General features: G+C 41.5%; 1 protein-coding gene across 1 annotated transcript in view; it reads left to right on the forward strand.

Annotated features, from left to right (window-relative positions):
* The window catches only part of slco3a1a (solute carrier organic anion transporter family member 3A1a), a 36654-nt gene that overhangs the window by 5178 nt on the left and 11565 nt on the right, over positions 1-19911 (forward strand). Inside the window, exon 2 of the mRNA XM_030054349.1 lies at positions 1359-1815. Within this exon, the coding sequence (XP_029910209.1) occupies positions 1359-1815 (457 nt within the window). The remainder of the gene's footprint in view (positions 1-1358; positions 1816-19911) is intronic.

The following is a 19911-nucleotide window of genomic DNA, read 5'->3' on the forward strand; positions in this document are numbered from 1 at the left end:
GGACTGTTCTTTTTTTGGTTCAGGACATATGGTACTGTAGAAAAAAGCCAATTTGAATGCAGAAACTCAAAACTTTCAGAGTTGTGTCTTGTCAGTTTATGCAGTATTTCAAGAGGCAACAGAAAACGTTGGGAGACGGTGAGGATGTAAACACAAAGGTCAGAGGCTAGATGTTAACTGTGTAAGCTCTAACCCTCTGAGCCAGCAGGAGCCACCATGGTCATGTCCTCCCTTTCCTCAGATTTTTCCTCAGATTGCAAATAATAATGCGTCTCTAAACTGACTTCATTCAGCATTTGTTGTAATGCGGAAAAGTTCCAACCACCACACCACAAGTTGATTGTTTCGGTACTGAGGCCATTTTAATAAGGGTTTGAGAAAAGGCTGTTTTTGTTGGCAGGGTTCTTTTTCTCTGAGCAGCAATCAGAGAGAGCCTCAACTTAGCCAGTTGGGCATCGCCAAGGAAATGGAAAATTGTTTTGCCCTTTCAAGGACAGTTTGGGATCAGATCTGAAAATAGCGTGACTGTAAAAATATGACATTTAGGTTCACATGGTACAGAAGATTGTTCCCAGATACATCAGTTACAGCTACCGCACCTCTGCTCCGTTCAACTGCAGATTCATTATATTTATTACTGAAACATCATGCAATTAATGATGAATTATAAGTGTATAAACAAGGCTGGATAACTATTGATTATTTTTTAAGGTTTTAAGTGTATACTAGAAGTTTTGTTTTTTTTTTCCTTTGAAATAAACATTGCCTTACAGATATTGATTACTGACCTTTGGATCATATCTGACAAACTGCATTACAACTCCAAGTTACAGAATACCATACATTGGGTTGAGACAATTTGCTCTCTTTGCCTCAGTCAGAAGTTAATGTTTAATCCTAACTTTTATGTTTAAAAAAAAAGAGCAGGCAAAAGGGAGAGGCTTGCTAAAGCCATTGAAGTAAACATTGCTGTGCCGAGCTAATCAGAAACAGAGTCGTGGCTTTTCATGGGGAATGCCTTATGGCAAGGAGGAAATTTTACCTCAGCTACAATATGGAACATCTGAAGGAGTAGGTAGTGCGTGTATTCCACAAGAAAAGCCATGGTTTTTAGTGTCACTTGAAGAAAGTTTTCCTAATGTACATAATGTCTTACAGAGTAGTAAAATATGTAATTAAAAGACTCATGATTACAAAACTAAAATAGCATTTGGTTAAATCATAAGGTGTATTTTCTTTTTCAGTTGTCAACGTTAGACGATCACATAGCAGGTTTTCTGTTTCTGCTGCATTTTTGCTCTATTTAGCATTGCGTGATCTTTGTTTTGAGTTTGTTTGTTTGTTGTTGTTGTTTGCAGGTGAGTGTTCTGACCACCCTGGAGCGGCGGTTCAACCTCCAGAGCGCTGACGTCGGGGTGATAGCCAGCAGCTTTGAGATTGGAAACCTGGCTCTGATCCTGTTTGTCAGCTACTTCGGGGCCAAAGCCCATCGGCCTCGTCTGATCGGCTGCGGAGGGATCGTCATGGCACTTGGCGCCCTTCTCTCAGCTCTGCCCGAGTTTCTCACGAATCAGTATGAGATAGTAGAAATGGGGAGGACTGACGTTGGTCGGGATGTGTGCTCTAACAGCAGCAGCAGTTCTGCCCAGCAGAACGAGGACAAATTCTGTGCCAACAAGGCCAACACCAACATGATGTACCTGCTGCTGATTGGAGCTCAGGTCCTGCTGGGAATAGGTGCCACCCCAGTGCAGCCCTTGGGTGTCTCCTATATTGACGATCACGTGAAGAAGAAAGACTCCTCACTCTATATAGGTGAGCCTTATAGTCACAGATCATTAAAATGACAGATACTGTTAAAATAAAATCTGATTTCACACAGAAATGAAAGAAAAGGTCAAAGGTTTGAGAAGCTTTGTACAGTATCCCCATAAAATATAGACAGTACTCAAGGCAAATAGATGATTATCACTCTGGCATTTGAAAATCAGTTTGTTTCCACACGTTTATTTCCTAAGGCAGCACAAACTGTTACAGCTGAAAGGAAATCATGCATGTGTTTGTTCTTTGCTGCCAGGTGCAATGTGTGCACAGCCTTTGAGTCAATACAGTATGTATGTCTGCGCTCTTGTGTTGCACTCCATCTCCTTTTGTTCGCAAGCTCAACTTAGTCCATGTGACTGCCAGGTGAGCAGATGCAGGAGCTTTTTAAGCTGTCTTACGCTGGTTATGAACTCAGAAAGTCGGGAACAGACCAGAGAGGGGTTAAATGTCTCTGCTCCTCCCAATCCCCTCTCAAAGGCAAGATGCTGCTGATGTGGCTGCTCGGGGTTTAAAGGTGTATTCAAAGCGCTTTCTGTGCAGATTTTCACTACACAGTGGCTGTTTGGGGAAACGCCTCTGCTGGGGTTTTGATGCCATTTTAATATCCCAGCTTTGCCCATGCCATGCTTTATTTAACTAAGTCAGATGTTTTACAAAGAAGGCATCCCAGTAAGAAAATTAACATTAAACACATCTGGCACATATAGAAGTTTGTGTCAGTGATTAATGGTTGTCAAGGTGACAAAGGAACATTGTTAGGCATTGCTAACAAGGCTGCTGCATGTTTCTCCATGTTTTCACCGGTAATCAGAGCATTGGTAGCTGGGAAGCAACAGCCACAAATCCATGTAATGGCCAGTGTGTGTCCTTGTTTTGAAGGGGACCTGCCAGTAATTTGTTGTCCAAGCTAGCACTTCAGCCTTTGATGGTAGATGAGATGTGTCTGCGTAGCGTGCTGTTTGTTATCTGCGAAGCACAGAGGGAGCGAGAGCCTGAACAGAGGATGAGTTCAGACTGGCACACGTCCTTTTTGATACATTCACACAGCAGTATGCTATGTGGCTGCCTTTGTCAGTCAAATACAGATGTGACCTGTGAACAAAGGCGGCAGTGTGCCCTCTTATCTCAGACCCAGAGCTCATTTTCTTAATTGCCGTTCCGTTTATTCCTTCTCCTTGTTTATTTCTCCTGAAAATTGATCTGTTTTACAAAGCACTTTTTAAACTTTGTCTGAAACAAACAGGGCTAGAAAACTGCCACAAAGGGCTTTGATATTTGGCACCACCATGGTGGCTTGTGTACAGTGTACAGTGGGAAGTGGACTCCCATTGATTGAAGTTTGGCAGGCGTAGGGGGAGATTTGGTTCTGTCCTCCTCTGATAAGCTGCAAGGAGAGTTGGAGGAAAAACAAGCGGTGAGCAGTGAAGAACAATGTGGTATTGAGTTGTGCTCAGCTGATTGTCCTAATCCTCATGCTGCAGGCATGTCATGTGCTCGTAGCAGCATGAATGGAGGAGATTGTCTGAATTTCTGTAAGATTTCCTTTCACATACTGATAATGTATTCAGATTATTCGTTCATTTTCCTCCAACAAATTCACATTATCTTAGCAGTGAGGAAATGTTTTGCTGTGAAATACTTGCCAATTGTTTTATTTCCTACAATTTTTCCACAAGTCCTTTATAGGCATAGCTGTCTCCTCAGCGTCAGATTTACCATTATTATTATTATTATTATTATTATTATTATTATTATTATTTTCATTTCTATGACTAAGTACTATATTGCTGTGTCAGAATCACATGATAATCTTAAAGGCAGCATTATTATGCGATTTTCAAAAGTCCCCAAAATATGAAAGCAAATACCTCATCACCCATCACTCATTTTTTGTTTTATGCTCACGTGGCTGCTGTTTTTTCCTCTCTCTGTTTATCAGACAGAAAGTCAGAGGTTTACAAAGGGCTTGACAGGAAATGTGCTGGAACCGGTGAGAAATTAGAGAGGAAAAGTGCTGTGGAAACTGAGAGCCAAAATTTTAACCCAACACGTGGTGCTCATGAAAGCCGGAGACAGATGTGCTCTGTGAACACGTTGAGGAAAGCTTCCTCTGCTCTCGCTGTGCTCTCCCACTTTGACACCGTCACATTGCAAACTGAGTGTCGACATGCCGTGCGGCACATACTCTCTTTCACAGCTTGGAGTGACACCTCTTGCGCGCAGCGTCTGGGAGGCGCTGTTTGAGGTGAAGCACCATTTGATTTATTTTAATTATGACACTGATCCTAAGTGTAGCTGATATATTTTTTTGCCACCGTAACGGGTGTGCACTGCTGCTGATGTCAGCGCTCATTTTCCCCGGTGATGTGCGCTTAAAATTAGAGTCTGAGCTAAGTGGCCAGGTAATGAGTGCGTGACCTCAGCAGCAGCAGGACCCACCCTGTTGGAGTATGGTGCTGGGAGGGCAGAGAGGCCTGGAGAAGAGCCATAATTACAGAGTAAGGCAGGAATGCCAACTAGCCAGCCATGAGGTTGGTCTAAGCAGCCCAAGTGCACATGCATACCACACGGCCCTGTGAAAAACAACTCCTCCAGAGGCGCAGAGCTGCACCGTCGGGCTGTGGCTGCCTGCCCGTGTCAGCCTGCCTCACTGTATATACTCCACCAGACATGGCCTACTGCTGTTTAAACAATTGTAAAACACATCCAAACAGTGAACGCTCTATTATGGCTGTACCTTTAGAGGTTTTTTATATATATATATATATATATATATATATATCATAGTGTGCCCTGCTGTTTAGGAGACGTGTGGTTAGCATTATGTTTATTGCTGCACAGATTGTTTCACTTTAGGAGATTTCTGTTGTTTAGCAGCTACTATTGTTCTTATTTAAAAAAGCATGACTCCATGTTCTCCAGAAAACTGGTTTGAATGTCGCACATTTAAAAAAAAAAAAAAAAAAAAAAAAAAGCAGGGCCAATGGTAAACACTGTATTTTTTTTTATGAGATTACCTTGTTTTGGTTTGTTTCCCACATCTAGACGTAGGCACTCATTTCAGGCCAAAGGAAACAAATATGATTGGACAGATTGCGTCAACAGGATCTCCATTCCCACTGATCTATGACCTTTCACTATCCACTGCTAATTCTGGCTCTTCCCACAGAGCCCCAGGCTTCAAAAATATACTATACAGGACATGTATGCACCAAGGGGGAACTTGGAACTGACGCTGTACGCCGCACAGAAACAGAAACCCCACCCTGCTGCCTCTCCCACATTTCAGAGGCTTTTTTAGAAGATGGGAACTCTCCTTTAATCTGTATTGTCATGCCTGCAGTATATCAAGGAGGTTGAAAAGGATCACATTAATTCATCATGAACACATATGCTTCTAACAGATCTTTTTTATGTAAAACATGAACACTGTGGCTTGATTGAAATAGCACTCGTTTGATAATAACAAGAACTATGCTCAGATTCTTCTTTTTTTCCCCCGCAAAGCATTTATTTTCATTTATTTTGAAGGTCATATGAGTGTATAAGTGACACAGTCCAGAAGAAGGGAGGCTTCATGGACCAGTGGCAGCGGTCTCATGCCCCGGCACAGCAGCCAGGCTGAAGAATACCATGTCTGTTTGTGTAGAGCATGAAGTGCCTCAGAGTTTTTCTGGTCAACACAGGCCTGTCACAAGAGCTGTGGCAGACTTTCTCTCTTGCTCACCCTCTCTCTCTCTTTCTCTCTCTCACTCTCTCTCTCTGTCACACACACACACACACACACACACACACACTCTTGCATACACGCTATACGAAAGTGTAGAGCCAAACTAGAAGTGACAGAGTAGCTACGGGGAAACACAAAGGTCCCTTTTTTCCATTGTGAGCTCAGACAAGATAAGTGCCGGTACCTGGAGAGCTGGAGAGTGAACGTCTCAAATATGCATTTTGTGCCTCTGGATTTTTCTGCCAACCATTGGCTGGCAACACAGTGGGATATTATGTCATAGTAAAATAAATAATTCAAACTTAGCACAAGATATATAGCTTCTGCAGGACAATAGTTTTCTTTTCCTTAGTATTGAATTATACCATTTCTGGCATGTACTTGTTTTTAAACCTCAAGATTCGAGCAGCTTTGATAATATATTTGACCAAACTGTGTTCACTTCAGCTCTTGCAGGAATAAATTCAGCTTAAGGTTTGTTAGGAAAACTGATTGCGGTTGCCGCAGTGGCAAAGGTCTCAGAGGGATCCTCGAGAGACTTGTCAACATTCCTGCTAAAATGCTCTGACTCCAAACCATCGCTGCAGCAGGGCGTGTTTATATAAGCTACTTAAACTCAGCGCATGTTAATGTCATCTTGAAGGATTAGATTCTAAATGGGTTTTTCCGTCCCTGCCATAAGCTGTGTGCTGCGTTTGCCTGGCAACACCAGTTTGTTGTATCTCAAGATGATAAACGGCATCGCAATAAACGTTCATCAGCCGACCGCGGCTCCTCTACATCACTGTAATGAACTGTGTGGGCTTGTCTTTCCACCATGTTTGACAGGACGCCTGTGCTCAACTGTCTGCTATGCTACACACTGAATGACCCAGTGGGACTTGCATTATGGGCCGGAGCACAGTGGCTGCACTCAGCCACATTGCCTTCAGTGTGTCGAAAGGCTCCGGCTGGTCCTAGAGAGTAGAAAGGGCAGTGCATGTGAGATTATCTTGTATCTAAGCGGTCAACAACATTGCATTGCGGTTTCAAAGCTAATCAGTAATTATCCACAAATACTCTGAGCATCAAATGATGTAAAGGAATCAGAAAGAGGCTGATCCGACATAATGCTGAGCTGAGGGAGACTGTCCACTTGCACAGCGTCCACTCAACATTTCACAGTGCTCTCCACTTTGGTAAATGATAAGTCATAGTGATTGATTGGTGACAGCCCCTAGTGAAGCATTCATTAAATTTGGGCGGGGAGAGTTATTAGATTTGGGTCTGCTGTCCTTCCTTAAATCTAATAAGGTCATCTATCAGTGGCGTCTGCTGATGAGGAAAAAACATCCACAGTGAATTTGCCATTGTTATTAAGAGTTGGGTTTTGATTAAAGTGTTGTTTGTCCGCTCATAGAGTTGGTATCACCCTGAGCAGGTGTCTGAAACTAAATGAAGGTGTTCAGTTAACTCTGATGGGTGTCGATTTACATAAACCGTGGCACAGTTTTGATTTTTGCGCTCTCAGAGTTAAAATAAGATCAGTAATTTTGTTGTGCTGCGCCATGTAGCAGCCTCATAAGGAGCCGTCTTCTGGCTTCTGGTCTCAGCGTTGGCCGAGTGTCCCAGGTCTGTCTGGGATGCCAGATCAGAGGTAAACATGAGGGTTTCACAAAATCCCCCCACTGTGTCCTGTTTTTGGCAGCTTGGGCACAACAAGAGTAGAATAGAAGACAACACCTGAACTTGTGTGAACCGTGCTTAATCCTTTGTTGCTGCTGTGTGGAGAGAGGGTGTAGTGTGGGTGTCCCTGATGGCATTTGTGATGACATGGCATTTATGTTGGATTTTTTACTTTTTGGATAAACCTGTAAAGGGTGATGTTATGCCCAAATAAGGGATACTATTTTCAGTCCAATGCAAAAAAATGAGGTGAATGGGGTGTAAATTATTTGCCTTGAAATGATGTCCAGTGCTAATATTGACTCTTCTTGCCTGTGATTATTGCTCTCTTATTTATCTGTAGATTAACTGAGGTTGATTTCGATCGGTTTTGAAGCTGTGCTTAAAAAAAAAAAAAAAAAATACTAGCCGTTTTTGGCATAGCATAAGCAGTGTTCACTACTGCCATATACAGGCATATTCAGGTAAGCTTCTGACTGCGACTGCTCTTTTTCAACATAGTGAAATAGTGACTTATAAATCAGATTTAGCAGATTGGTTCAAAAACCCTGGTTTTACAGGCTGCATTACAGGCTGCAAAATAATTATTTGATGTATATCTAAATAATTACTGATGTTGACTGAAATAATGCATTTTTTCACCCAGCCCTAGTTGTGCCTGTTGTGTTATTTGCCTCTATTTGCTTGGTCAGCAACAGGTTAGTAATAGTTGTTTATTCAAAATCTCTTGTGTGTAGATATCTTGTAAAAGCCCCTACAAGCAGTCGTCCTACACATATTGTACAATATATATATATAATATTGATACTGAGGAATTTAGTCAAAGATATGGTGGTATGTGGTTTTCATCACTTCGCCCAGCCCGGCTGTGACTGTGAAACATTAATATAAGTGCCACTACAACTTCCACTTCTGCATTAGTGGATGAATTGAAACAGTTTGCCATGCTGTGATTGACCAGAGCCGAGTGGAGCTGGTGGGAGCAGGGTCGACAGAAGGCCTGTTGCCTGTAGTCCACCCTGTGCACTGATCCATATGAACTGACTGTATCTTCAGCAGGTCAAGAAGCAGAGCAGCTGCTTCCTATCATTAAGTAAAGTGTTCCTCTCTGCACTTTGAGAGTTTGACCCCTCAAACATCACGTTGCACTGTTGCCGGTGGTCCAAGCTGAACCAGTCAGGTACCAGTGAAACTGAGTTGGAGACCACTAAATTGTCCAGACTTGTGTATGAAATGGGTCAGCATTGGATAACATGACGTGATAACAGACGTGGCTATGAGCCTCACAGGCCCTCTCACCAGAGCGTGCAGAGCCGTATGTTGAAGCTTCTGGCTTTTGCCATCAGCGTGTTTTACCCCAGCTCACCATCTGCAGCAGTGACCTGAACCTTCCCCCTGCCCTCCCACATCACTCTGACTCACGTCTTTGTTAACAGCATTTTGTCTGATTGGTGGAGGACGGGGTGAATGTATATCAGAATGAGTATGGGTGGTTATAGTCTCATCATCTTCCTCTCCATCATCGGTCCCTGTTGCCTCAGTAAACCCCTGCCACCATGCGGCCTTCTCAAGGCAATCTGGGTCAGGCCTTGTCGCTGCTGATTAAAAAGGGGATTTTTTTGTAGTCCAGTGGGGGAGGGGGAGGAGCATAGAGATAAGAGGGGGGAGGAGACAGATCATAAACAGCAACATCAGCAAGCCACAGAAATGCCCGGTTGTTAGGCTGTTTTTACTATTGGATTGAGATGTTCAGTCCGTCTACTAGCCCTGTGTCTGCCACACAGGATGCAGCTGTCACTGTGCTGGGCTCCAGTTGTACAACCACACAGAGTTGAGGGCACAGCACAGCGGGACTAGGGAAACAGTCACTGGGCTGAGCAAAAGCCCTCCCTTTAGAGGAGGCCTCGGCTCGGCTCACTACTTACATACGCAATACCTAACTGCTCATTTTTCTGTATTTAAGCTGACCTTGTGCAAGGACTTTGCTCAGACTCTACCGATTCACACTTCCCTCATGGCTTTACCACAAATCCCAAGCCTCATTGATTAAGTGGTGTGTAAGTGGTTGCTTTGTGGACTCCCAGGATTACCCAGAAGCATGTTCAGCACTTTATCCCCATATCAATGATGGCGTAGAGTGCAGGATAACGTTGCCTAATTAAATGGGCTCAGATCAATAGGAGGCCAGTAATTATTATAAACAATGTTTGATTCAATCAACTTTTATGTACTCAGTGGGCAAACACAAGTGAGTCTAGCTCTCTCTGGCTTCACCCTAATCCTACCACATTGTACTCCATTTGAAAACAGCTGAGTCAAAGGTTTTTGTCCTGTCTGAGTGCAGGTTGTTTTATATTAGTAGACACATACCAGAACTTGATTTGTCAGTGTAAATCAAACCGTTGTAATTGTCTTGAGGTTGCACACTCAGTTGTACCAGATGAATGTTCAGTGTCTGCCTGAATGCTCCGATCACCTCAGCCAACTTGTCCTCTTTGCGTTCCCTTTTTCCCTCTCTAAAACCTCCTACATTTCACATAGTTCTCCTCTTCCTCAGGATGCAGCACAATTAGCGCTCCATTGTAATTGGTGGCAGACACAGTGTTGTAGAACGGCTTGTATCATCTGCGCCTGCTTATCTCGTGTTCATGGAGGAAGGGGGAAACAAGCTGTTGGCATCTCTATCTTGGTAATTAGGCCAGGCCACCTGCTGAAGAAGCTGTTACCAGCTGCAGTCAATGAGTCCCAAACCTCTCCATGCTCGGCTTCTTCAATAGGGCAGCTGGGCTCACCAACAGAGCGCTGTATCTGTCCTGGTCCTCTGCCCTTTCTCCTCCATGCCTTCATCCTACCACCCAAATGCCCAACAATGGATATAGTGTGTAACTCAGTCTAGGCCCCAGGAAAACATTTGAAGCCGGATTACAAACAGATCACTGTACCAAGGCTTTGCCCTGTTATATTAACTCCTTCCCCTCATTTGTCTGACTTTCTTCCTTTCTCTCTTGATCTCTGTGTCTCTTGCTGACCTGCTGCTGGCAGAGCTGGCAGTCTGGTCGAGTCCACAGAGGTTTCACTTGCATATCAGTGCCCTATTTGAAAACATGCCCAGTCTGTTTATATAATCTTATGGCACAGAAAGACTATCATTATTACTGTAACAGGAGTTGAAGCTAGTATTACTGTAATGTTTGAAAATGGCAAGCTTTGCAGAGGAAAATGTCTCTAATTTTCCCCTCAGGGAGCAGCTCTGGGAGCATTGTTCACAGACATCATGAATTTAAAACTCTGTCATTACAGTGAGATGCATTAAATTCACTGCCTGATTTTATTTATTTATTTATTTATTTTTTTTTTTTACCATGAAAACCATTTAGCAGAATACATTCAAAGATGTGAAGAAGTAGTAATGACTTAAATAAAAACAACCTCAGTCAGACCAAACTGATGCAGATGCCATTTAGGTTAATGAGGGCTTCCAGTCCTTCCTGGAATAGTATGAGTGTGATGACAAAAGGTTAATTGGACTCAAAGATTGCGTTGCTGTTTATCAGGGTTAAGTAGCTTAATGCAATTGACCTGCCTGGCCAAAATAGAAAAGGAACACAGGAAGGCAAAAGACAACAACACAAACTGAGACAAAAGGCTGTTTGTGCACAACGGGCAAAATATGGAGCCAGGCAAATTATTCCTGTCATAGCGAGAAAAGTCCCGCAAGCATTCGATCTATCAGATAATAAAAATATGACTTATGGCTGTGTGATTGCCAAGTGTACTGTTATCATACTAGCTTTATGCAGCTGGTATTTACTGGGCCATCAAGGTGGCTGTTTAAAGCTTAACACACAACATGACATATGACACCTCTATGTGTGTGTGTGTGTGTGTGTGTGTGTGTGTGTGGAATTAAGCAATATCTGGCGTTTCAAAAATTTCAATCTCAAAATAGAGAGGAATAAGTTCGCCTGTTAGAGCAGCAATCTCACAGTGCAAAATAATGATAATAATAATGCTAATAATAGTTCTAATGCTGTAGTACTGTAGTAATAATAATAATAACAATGCTGCTCTGTCATTTGCTTTTTTTGGCTTGAGAACAAAATGTGCTGCGATGCCGGCCACTTGCTCATCGCGCCGTCCCCCTTTGTTGACCAGTGGCAAGTGCCAGTGTGTGGTGGGGAGGAGGCTTGAGCCAGGCCCACCGGCGTGTCCATCATCACAAACACAAGTTCCACCGAAAAGCTTTGCATGATTCCACAGAACATAATTTCAAATTCCAGTTAGGACCTCAAGGTTTCTGATGATACCAAATATGTCCTGCCAAATTACACGGAAATGTGTATGAAATGCTAGATCTAGATTTTTTCCGTGTGATGTAATGCACTGATGTAGTGCAGCCATGTCTCGAGTTGGAATAGTTTACTCAGCATAAAGCTTGATATAACATCAGTGATCTGATGGAATGAACACAGAGGACAGGATATGTATGTAACAATGTGATACAGTAGGAAACTTTTGCTTGGTCAAACACTGAAGCTGCTTAAATGGAAAGTCAAAGCTGACAGTTAACGTTTTGAGCATTGATTCCAATGGGCAGGAAGTTTTTGTTAATAAAACAGATTGTATTGACGAGATCGGTCAGGTTTTGAAAGCAAGAAGTTTCATTTCAGGTCATTCTGGAGTCACTGGTATTATTGACAACCTCATCAACCCCGAGTAGATATATTGCACTCATTTTGTGCTGAGGAACACTAAAAATCCTATTTATTGTGCTTTTTTAAAGCTTGCAAACTCCTGCCATAGAACCCAGTTTGGAGGCTTAATATTGTCAAACATGCCAACATCTTCTCCATGTGCCATTATTGGCATAAATGAGATGTAAGTTGGAAAGGGTGATTTATATGTTTAGCTTCAGTTGTGCTGTTGGATTTATGTTTAGGTCTTATCACTGCACATATTACCACGTTCTGTCTAAATGTTTTATTGTAACATTTAGGCCGAGTACTTTCATTTAAGGAGAGCAGCATATGATGGATTCTGCTTGTCTTTTAATGTCAGAGGGCAGAACCTTTTGTGTTTATTTTTGCTCTTATTTATTTTTAAAGTTTAAGAGAACATTTATTTCCATGACATTTCTCTGTTCCAGCTCAGCCACGTGTCCCACTCGACAGAGCCTTTTTTTTCTCCTGCTGTAGAGCGTCTTCCTTAAGTGATTTTCCCCTTTATTTCATCCGAAGAGTCATGGGATGTGGCAGCTCGGCTGTCGCAGCCAGTGAAATATAAAAGAGCATAAAGATCTGCTCCAAAGCTCAGCACATTCACATTCAAATATAAAATTGTGTTTTAAACATTTGTGAATATATTTTCATATGTTATTCATTACAGTCTACACTGAGTTTTGTCTCTATCCTTACATGAAAGTAAATACAGATTACAAAAAATTCAAATTATTTGAAACTTTTAAATGAATTAAGGATATTATTGGTTTCTAGAAAAAAATAGTTTTGTGATATTTGCTGTATTTAAAAGAAATATATCTGGCAATGTCAACTGTGAATATAGTTGAATATGAAAATCCAAATATTTTGAGCCAGCTATGCATCAAATGTGAAATCAAGTGGTATTTGCCAAATAATATTTGTGGTAATAACAAACCACATGTAGCCGACATTAGGAAGTGAAACAGTGGAAATGCATGCAGCTTAAACAATGGTTTGTTTTGTGTTGAATTACACAGGACGGTGTTGTATAATACACACTGTGGTTGTACACAGGCCCAGTGAAAGTTGCCTGATTGCGCCTGCAAATTGTGCCGCTGATTAAAACATGGGTTTAAAATAGCTGGTGATTTGGACTGGTGATATGAGGCATTGATGCCCGCAGTCAGGCCTGACATTCACCTTCCATTTAGGGTTTGGGACTTTTCTGAGGCTTAGATTCAGCCAGCACCCAGCTTAACATGGCAGGATGTTGGGGGGAACGTGGGCTGCTGAGAGGCCGGTCTATACGTCAGCCGCAGCCGAGTGAAAGCTCAGCGGTAACCTTACTGCTGACCCTTGGGGTCAATACGCTAATAGTTTTAAACATGTCGTTAAGCTGCACTTTTTATATAGCAGCCATATGGCATCAATGAATCCATTTTACCACTCAATTGCTTAAATGCAAGTTAAAAGTCAGCTTTAACTAGATGAGAAGTCGGTTCGATAACACAGCATGGTTGGATGTGTGCAGCAGGCTTGTTTGAAATTTTAGACGATTTGACGTAAGCGGAAGTTAAAGAAGGATGATCCCGATGTAATGGCATTTGAATGTGAGTTGAGAGACTACTTTAAGCTTTGGCTTGTTATTTAGGTCATGGCTGTGTGGAGCCAACAGGGTTACTATAGGGTAGAGCTAACCAACCAACCAACCAGTTCAGTTTGCAAAAGTGAATTTTCTTCCACCTTAAAAAAACAAATATAGGATCTTTGCACACTGCACACCTCCAGCTGGAACTCACTGTCTTAATCCTTGTATTTAAAAAAGAAACATGCTGCTGTTTTTGTATTATGCTCTCAAGATATTTTTGAAATGTGAATATCCAGATATTAATAAGTGTTACAGCCGTCAGTGGGGGTGTGAATAGTGAATTTGACAGCTGATGTTGACGTTGATACTGAGAGCCGCTCAGGTGGGTTAAGACTTCAGCTCCTGGGGTAAAGGCCAGTGTCTAATGCTGTTAGTAGTTACTTGTGGATCACTGAAGATTTGGCGCTCCCTAATCCCTTCTATACCTCAGCAAAATAGACTTCACCTCAGGGAGTACTTTGTATGACTTTACCTACTTGTTATTTATCGTGTCAGCACGTGGGAGCTCCTCTGCATAAACTGACTTCACTGTCTAGGCTTTGAATTTTGTCATGCACAGCTCAAGTCTTTACACAGTTTACACTTGATCTAATTTGATCTCAGGACGGTGATTAATCCCCTTTAGAAGTGGCGCATTTCCTCTGTGAATCTTTTTTTGTTTTCACAGCTCTTATCTTGGGTGTGAAACCGGTGTCATGAAGTCACTGAGCAAAGGAAAATAAGAGACGGCAGAATCAGAGTTAGTGCTGTGTGCTTCAAAGATATAAGAGGACGTGGTGTTTCTGATGTTGCATGGAGAAAATATGAGATTTGGGTCTTGTCAGTTCCCATCATATTGCCTAAAGAAAAACGAATGTCAGATTAAGATCAGAAGTGACAGAGGACGACAAAAAAGAAAAATGCAGAAGACACAAGTCAAAACTACGCAGACTGGACAAGCAGATGTCTACCTTTTGCACAGGAAACCTGTCTGAGAAGTATTTCTACTTTTTAAACAGTTATTACTATTGATGTAATACCCTAATTTCCACAAATGTGTGGTCACGTCCAGATTATTCCTATAAATGTGCAGGCATGCTGTTCCAGCAGACAGGCTGTAATATTTGCACTTTATGTAGTGGACAGTCATTTGATAAGCAGAGGTTATGTCATGCCGTGCTCCAGCACCTTCTTACTTATGAATGACCATCTCAGGAATTATTGAATGTACAGCTATCAGGGCCCGAGCTCTAAAATAGAAATGCATTTTCAAATAAAACATGCTGAGATCTGCTCTCTGACACCTTGTGTGAAGATGGTCGAGAGTCCCAGTTTACCAGTAAATATTTTAGGAAGTACCGACACGGGTCCACAAAAACCATAACAGCATTGATAGTGTGAGAGGGAAAGAGAAATTAACGATGAGGTTAAACTAGCCAAGGATTCCCAGTCTTCCCAGGGACATTTTTTTAATTTAAAAGGAATGAATTTCAATGAGAAAAATGTGTGTTATCATATGGCCTCTGTCCTTTCTTGAGGTTTGGTGATATGGCTGCTGGTATGCAGAGATAAAGTCACCCAATATATGAAACCTATGCTGTCACACTGTGTAATGCACAATACATTTAAACATAATAACAATTAAAGGGTTCAAGCACACATTCAATAGGAGAGACAAAAAATCACCGATTACATTGTGACATTAAGGGCAGCTGAATGTGTATGTTTGTCTGTCTCTCTGTGTGCATATGTGTGTGTGTGTGTGTGTGTGTGTGTCTGTCTGTCTGTCTGCATAGTTTGGACATATTATGTGAATCGGTTCAGAGGCTTCATGCCTTTTTGTTATAGGCCACTCCTGTACTGCCTGCCAGTTGGCATGAACACAAACACACACCTTCACACGCACACGCACACACACTCACACACACTTGACCTCCATCAGGATTTGATCTTATCTCATCTTAATTATTGCATATTTAAATGAGCTTGCCTATCAGATTATAGTGAATTACTGTAAAGGAGAATCAGACTTCTTGTGTGTTTTATTCCACACAGTCTGTAAAAAACTATAAACATTTAAAACTACACCGGGTCCAGACTTATCACTTTTGTAATTAAGAATCATTCCAGCTTATTTACATTTTTTAAAATTTATTTGTTGATGCCTTCACTGTAAGATTTACCAAGACACGAGCAACATAAATGTGCTCTTATTCAACGAAAATAAATAAGGCTCTTTTAAGGGCTGACATGTTTTTAATCCTATGTCTTTATCTAGCCTATTTTTGGCTTTAAACTAAATTATTTATGCCATAAATCACACTAAAATAACAAAACATGTGAATCGCTCAACTCAAATCATGTGAATCTACTGAATCAACTCAATTTCAAGTATTTATTTTCATCCTCAACATTGTCTGAGCCCATGCCCAGCTCAGAGCCTGCCCTGCTGAGCTGCTCCTTGGTGAGTTACTTTGACAGCATTTGCCTGTTTTAGTGTGTTTGCACTGTTTCTTAGTGCCGTAAAAAGCATAACTCATTCTTTCATTCATTCATTAAGCCCATAAACGTCCATGTGAATATATGGGAAATCGACTTTCTGCTGTCTACACGGCAGCACACAACCTCTCAGCTGAGCGCACGCACACTCACAGTCACACATATTCATATGGAGAATGTGGGGGTGGACTGATACCGCCGATATCAGTGCATTTCTCTGTCATTTTGCTCACATTGTTTGGAACTGTAGGCTAATGGTTGTAAATACGCATGCATGGGGAATCACAATTTGCTAATCAAACCTATTTCATAAGAATCAAAAATTAGTATAATTAAATAATTTAAAGACGTCACTGAGCAGTCAGATGTTTAGCTTGTAGGCAGCGCTTACGCAAAACTCTGCCCATGCCGTATTTCAGCCTCCCAAGGTGAAAACTGTGGCCGCAAAACAGTTGGGAAAGGGAAATTTTTGTAGGCTGACTCACCAAAATACTGAGAAATGACTGACACAGATTCAAATACATAGCGTAGCCACAAACTGTGATTATAGGATTCAAGTGCAAAGAGTAAGCAGAAGAAACAGATGCAGAACACTGAAGTCAGTAAATGTCAAATTATTCACAATGACTAAACCTACTGACAATTCTGGGCCCTATTTTTCTATCATTTGGGGTCTAAATGATTAATGGGTGTTATTATATTGTTACCTAGTTTTTATTATAAGTGCCTGGCAACATTATAGGAAGGATTTTTGTTTAAATTTTAAACTTTAAACACTAAGCCATGCTCTCTGGGCTCCAATGCAACAAACTCTTCCCAGCCCTCTCCAACTCTCACTCACATTTCTCACTCACATTTCCTGTAACAACTCACATCTCGCGAGATTTCAGAGCGAGACGTCTCCTTGAGCAAGACTCTTGTTTTGGACTAGACACAAACAGGCACGTTTAGTGGACATACCATGACAGACGCAATTGTCCCCAAGGATTGCATTGCAGCTTGTTTTCATGTCTGCTGACTGAAGCAATCTCCCTCAATCCTGAACCAAATCCAAAAACTTTTTTCCCTGTTACCCATTTAGACTCCAAATGATGGAAAAATAGGTCCCATATTTAAAAACACCAGAATCCCCCTTTAACAAAGGTTTCAACCCACAACTTTGAGCTTTAGAAGCCGATGCTTTGCCTGTTGACCCAAACACACCTGATAGCTTTTGTGAAGAAACGGCTTAGGTTAACATAGCCACCAAGTTTTATGATATAGAATCATTGTGTTACAGTTTTTTTCAATCGCTTTACCTCCTTTGTCAACTCAGAAATGCTGGTATCAAAACAGTTAATCCATAGGCCTAATGAGAGGTGCTCTTCCCAAAATAACACATTTTGTTTGCAAAAGGCTCTTACCATGACAAAACATTTCAAACATGCAGCAAAAGCACATTTTGTCACCGCCCAATACAACTCGCAGTCAAGCGACATAATCCAGCCACTCACTCACTTCATACTCAACACCAAAATGCAACACACCTTTTTTAGTCTGAGCAGGTTCAACCTTACTTTTTTCCTGTGTGTATTGCAGTCATATTTTTGACAATTTACATAGTTACATATTGTAAAGCAAGTAGCAAAATCCAATATTTCCCTCAAACAACTCAACTTCTGCCCAAGTGAGTAGATTTCTTCTATCAGCTTTACTGTACTGTAACCCAGCTGACAGCAGAAAACAAAGCACAGCTATCAGTTTGAACAAGGTTCTCCTGTGAGCTACACATTCAAATGTGAACTTACAGTAAAGAATTGCATCCAAACTCAGAAAGACTTTGAAGTGAAATTATACTGTATTGATGGGAAAAACTGAAATACGGTAAGTCACATACAGTATTACACAGAAAAACTCAAAGGAGTTGAGAAAAAAAAATACAGAATACAATTTATAGGCCCCTTTTTTGTAGGTGCATACTGATTGATTGGTGAATGGTGATTTGTGGAAAGGGTAGTGATGCAGGTGCACTAGTGATTTCACAGTGATGCAGGTCATTTCTATCAGCTGTGAGCAGATGTTTTGCTTTTGACTACCACAGTGAAGTCAATGGAGTCAGGGCCATGGAAATGACACATGTGAGAAGTGTTGTGCAAAAGAGCCTGAAAAATGTGTGAATCCAATGAAAAGGTATGAACACATTTGCAAAAGAAAACTTCTGCTGTGGTTTGGAGGTGAAGATGACGACAAAGTGGACCCCAGTTTCATTATACTGGAAAAAGCGAATGAAAAAAACTGTAATTTGCAGTGGCCAAATGGGTCATCTGGTCGTGCTGGATTATAGTAGGCCTGTGTGTCTCAGTCCCTAAAAATTCTGGTGACATAAACTGAGAGAGCCTTTGCTAGAAAAAAATGTTTTGCATAACATGCAAATGGATGGAATATAGTGGATGTGTGTGCTCTCAATGGCAAAGTTGTCGATCTGGGATGACTGGATGTGTGTGAAAGGTTTTGCATCAGTTGGACATGCGGCGATACAGACCAAGTTACTGTCCTGTGCACATGCTCTGCCTTTCCTGGGTAGTGAAGGACCATAAGGACGCACCTGCAAAATGTGGTTGGGCTACAAACAAACACCAAAACTACCAAATACAGTCGATCACAGCACCCACATGATGCACTTACTGTGCATTAATTAAATATCCCTGTGTGTGTGTGTGACATTGCTGAACAGAGATATTGTGTTCTCTTGCATGATTGTTTAAAGATGGAGATTCATCAAATCTCTGGCCTGTCCTTTTTGGCTTTCCTGCATCAACAAACCTATTTTTCTGTAACAATCAGTGTGAGTGATGTGAGCATGCAGGGAGTGGCCTCTCTCGCCTGTTTGGGCGTTTCCTCTGGAGTCTCTTCACTCTTAACAATATGAGAATCTCCTGGACCCGCAGGAGAGAGGATGTTATGACCAGGCTTACGGTTAAAGGAAAAGGGAGGGCTTTTGTTTGAAAGCTGTTTGAATTCATAGCTTTCAGCTTTATAATAAGTCTGTGTTAGGTAACCTTGAAATCCTGTGCACGCAGTTGTGCAAATGAGACTTTGTTCCAAGAGTCCAGTTTTCTGTTTTTTCCTGTTCTGGGCTTGGGCGTTTGACATAAACTCATGTCTGAAGCCCTCAGGTGGGAGATCCAAAACAATAGCTCTTAAACTTGGCTTTAGTTATAATCCTCACTCATGAGAGGTCGTAGGGTTCACATGGTACAGTCAGTTCAATGCTCAATTTTGGGGTTTCAGTTTTGGTTGGGTTCTGTGTATTTTAAGCAAAGAAGATAAATGGAATAACAGGCCAATCACAAGACGCTGGTCATTTATTTGGTGAAAAATCATCAAACTTATCTTCACCAGGAATACAAACACTAAGCTGCTATCAGTTATTTGTTAAAGAGACTGTTTTTTTCTGTTAGATAAAATTAAAGTGCAGCATCAGTTAAAATGGAAGTATTGCTTTGGTATTTTTAAATTAATACATACAGCTGCTGCACAGTGCCAAAGTGCTGCTGCAGTTATGAAATCTATGTAAAATTCATTATAACATATGGTGGGTGGCTGCATATGGAGCCTATACATTAAATAGTTGAGGTAATGTAACAAAGACAAGGCATATCCACAGGCGTATTTACTTCTGATATGCATTATTTATTTGCCTGTAAACAGTGTTTTTGTTGTTCTCATTTTTGCCGTGTCATTTTCTCACTTACATCACCACACTTCTCTGACAAAGCTGTGACTGCACCGTCCGACTTGGAAGGCTAAGACTGTGTGAGTGTCGATGAACACCGAGCTAAGGCAGTGCAAAAATTCACAGCTATGGTTCAGCAATCAAATGAATG

Source organism: Myripristis murdjan, chromosome 6 (assembly GCF_902150065.1).
Source record: "Myripristis murdjan chromosome 6, fMyrMur1.1, whole genome shotgun sequence".
NCBI lineage: Eukaryota > Metazoa > Chordata > Actinopteri > Holocentriformes > Holocentridae > Myripristis > Myripristis murdjan.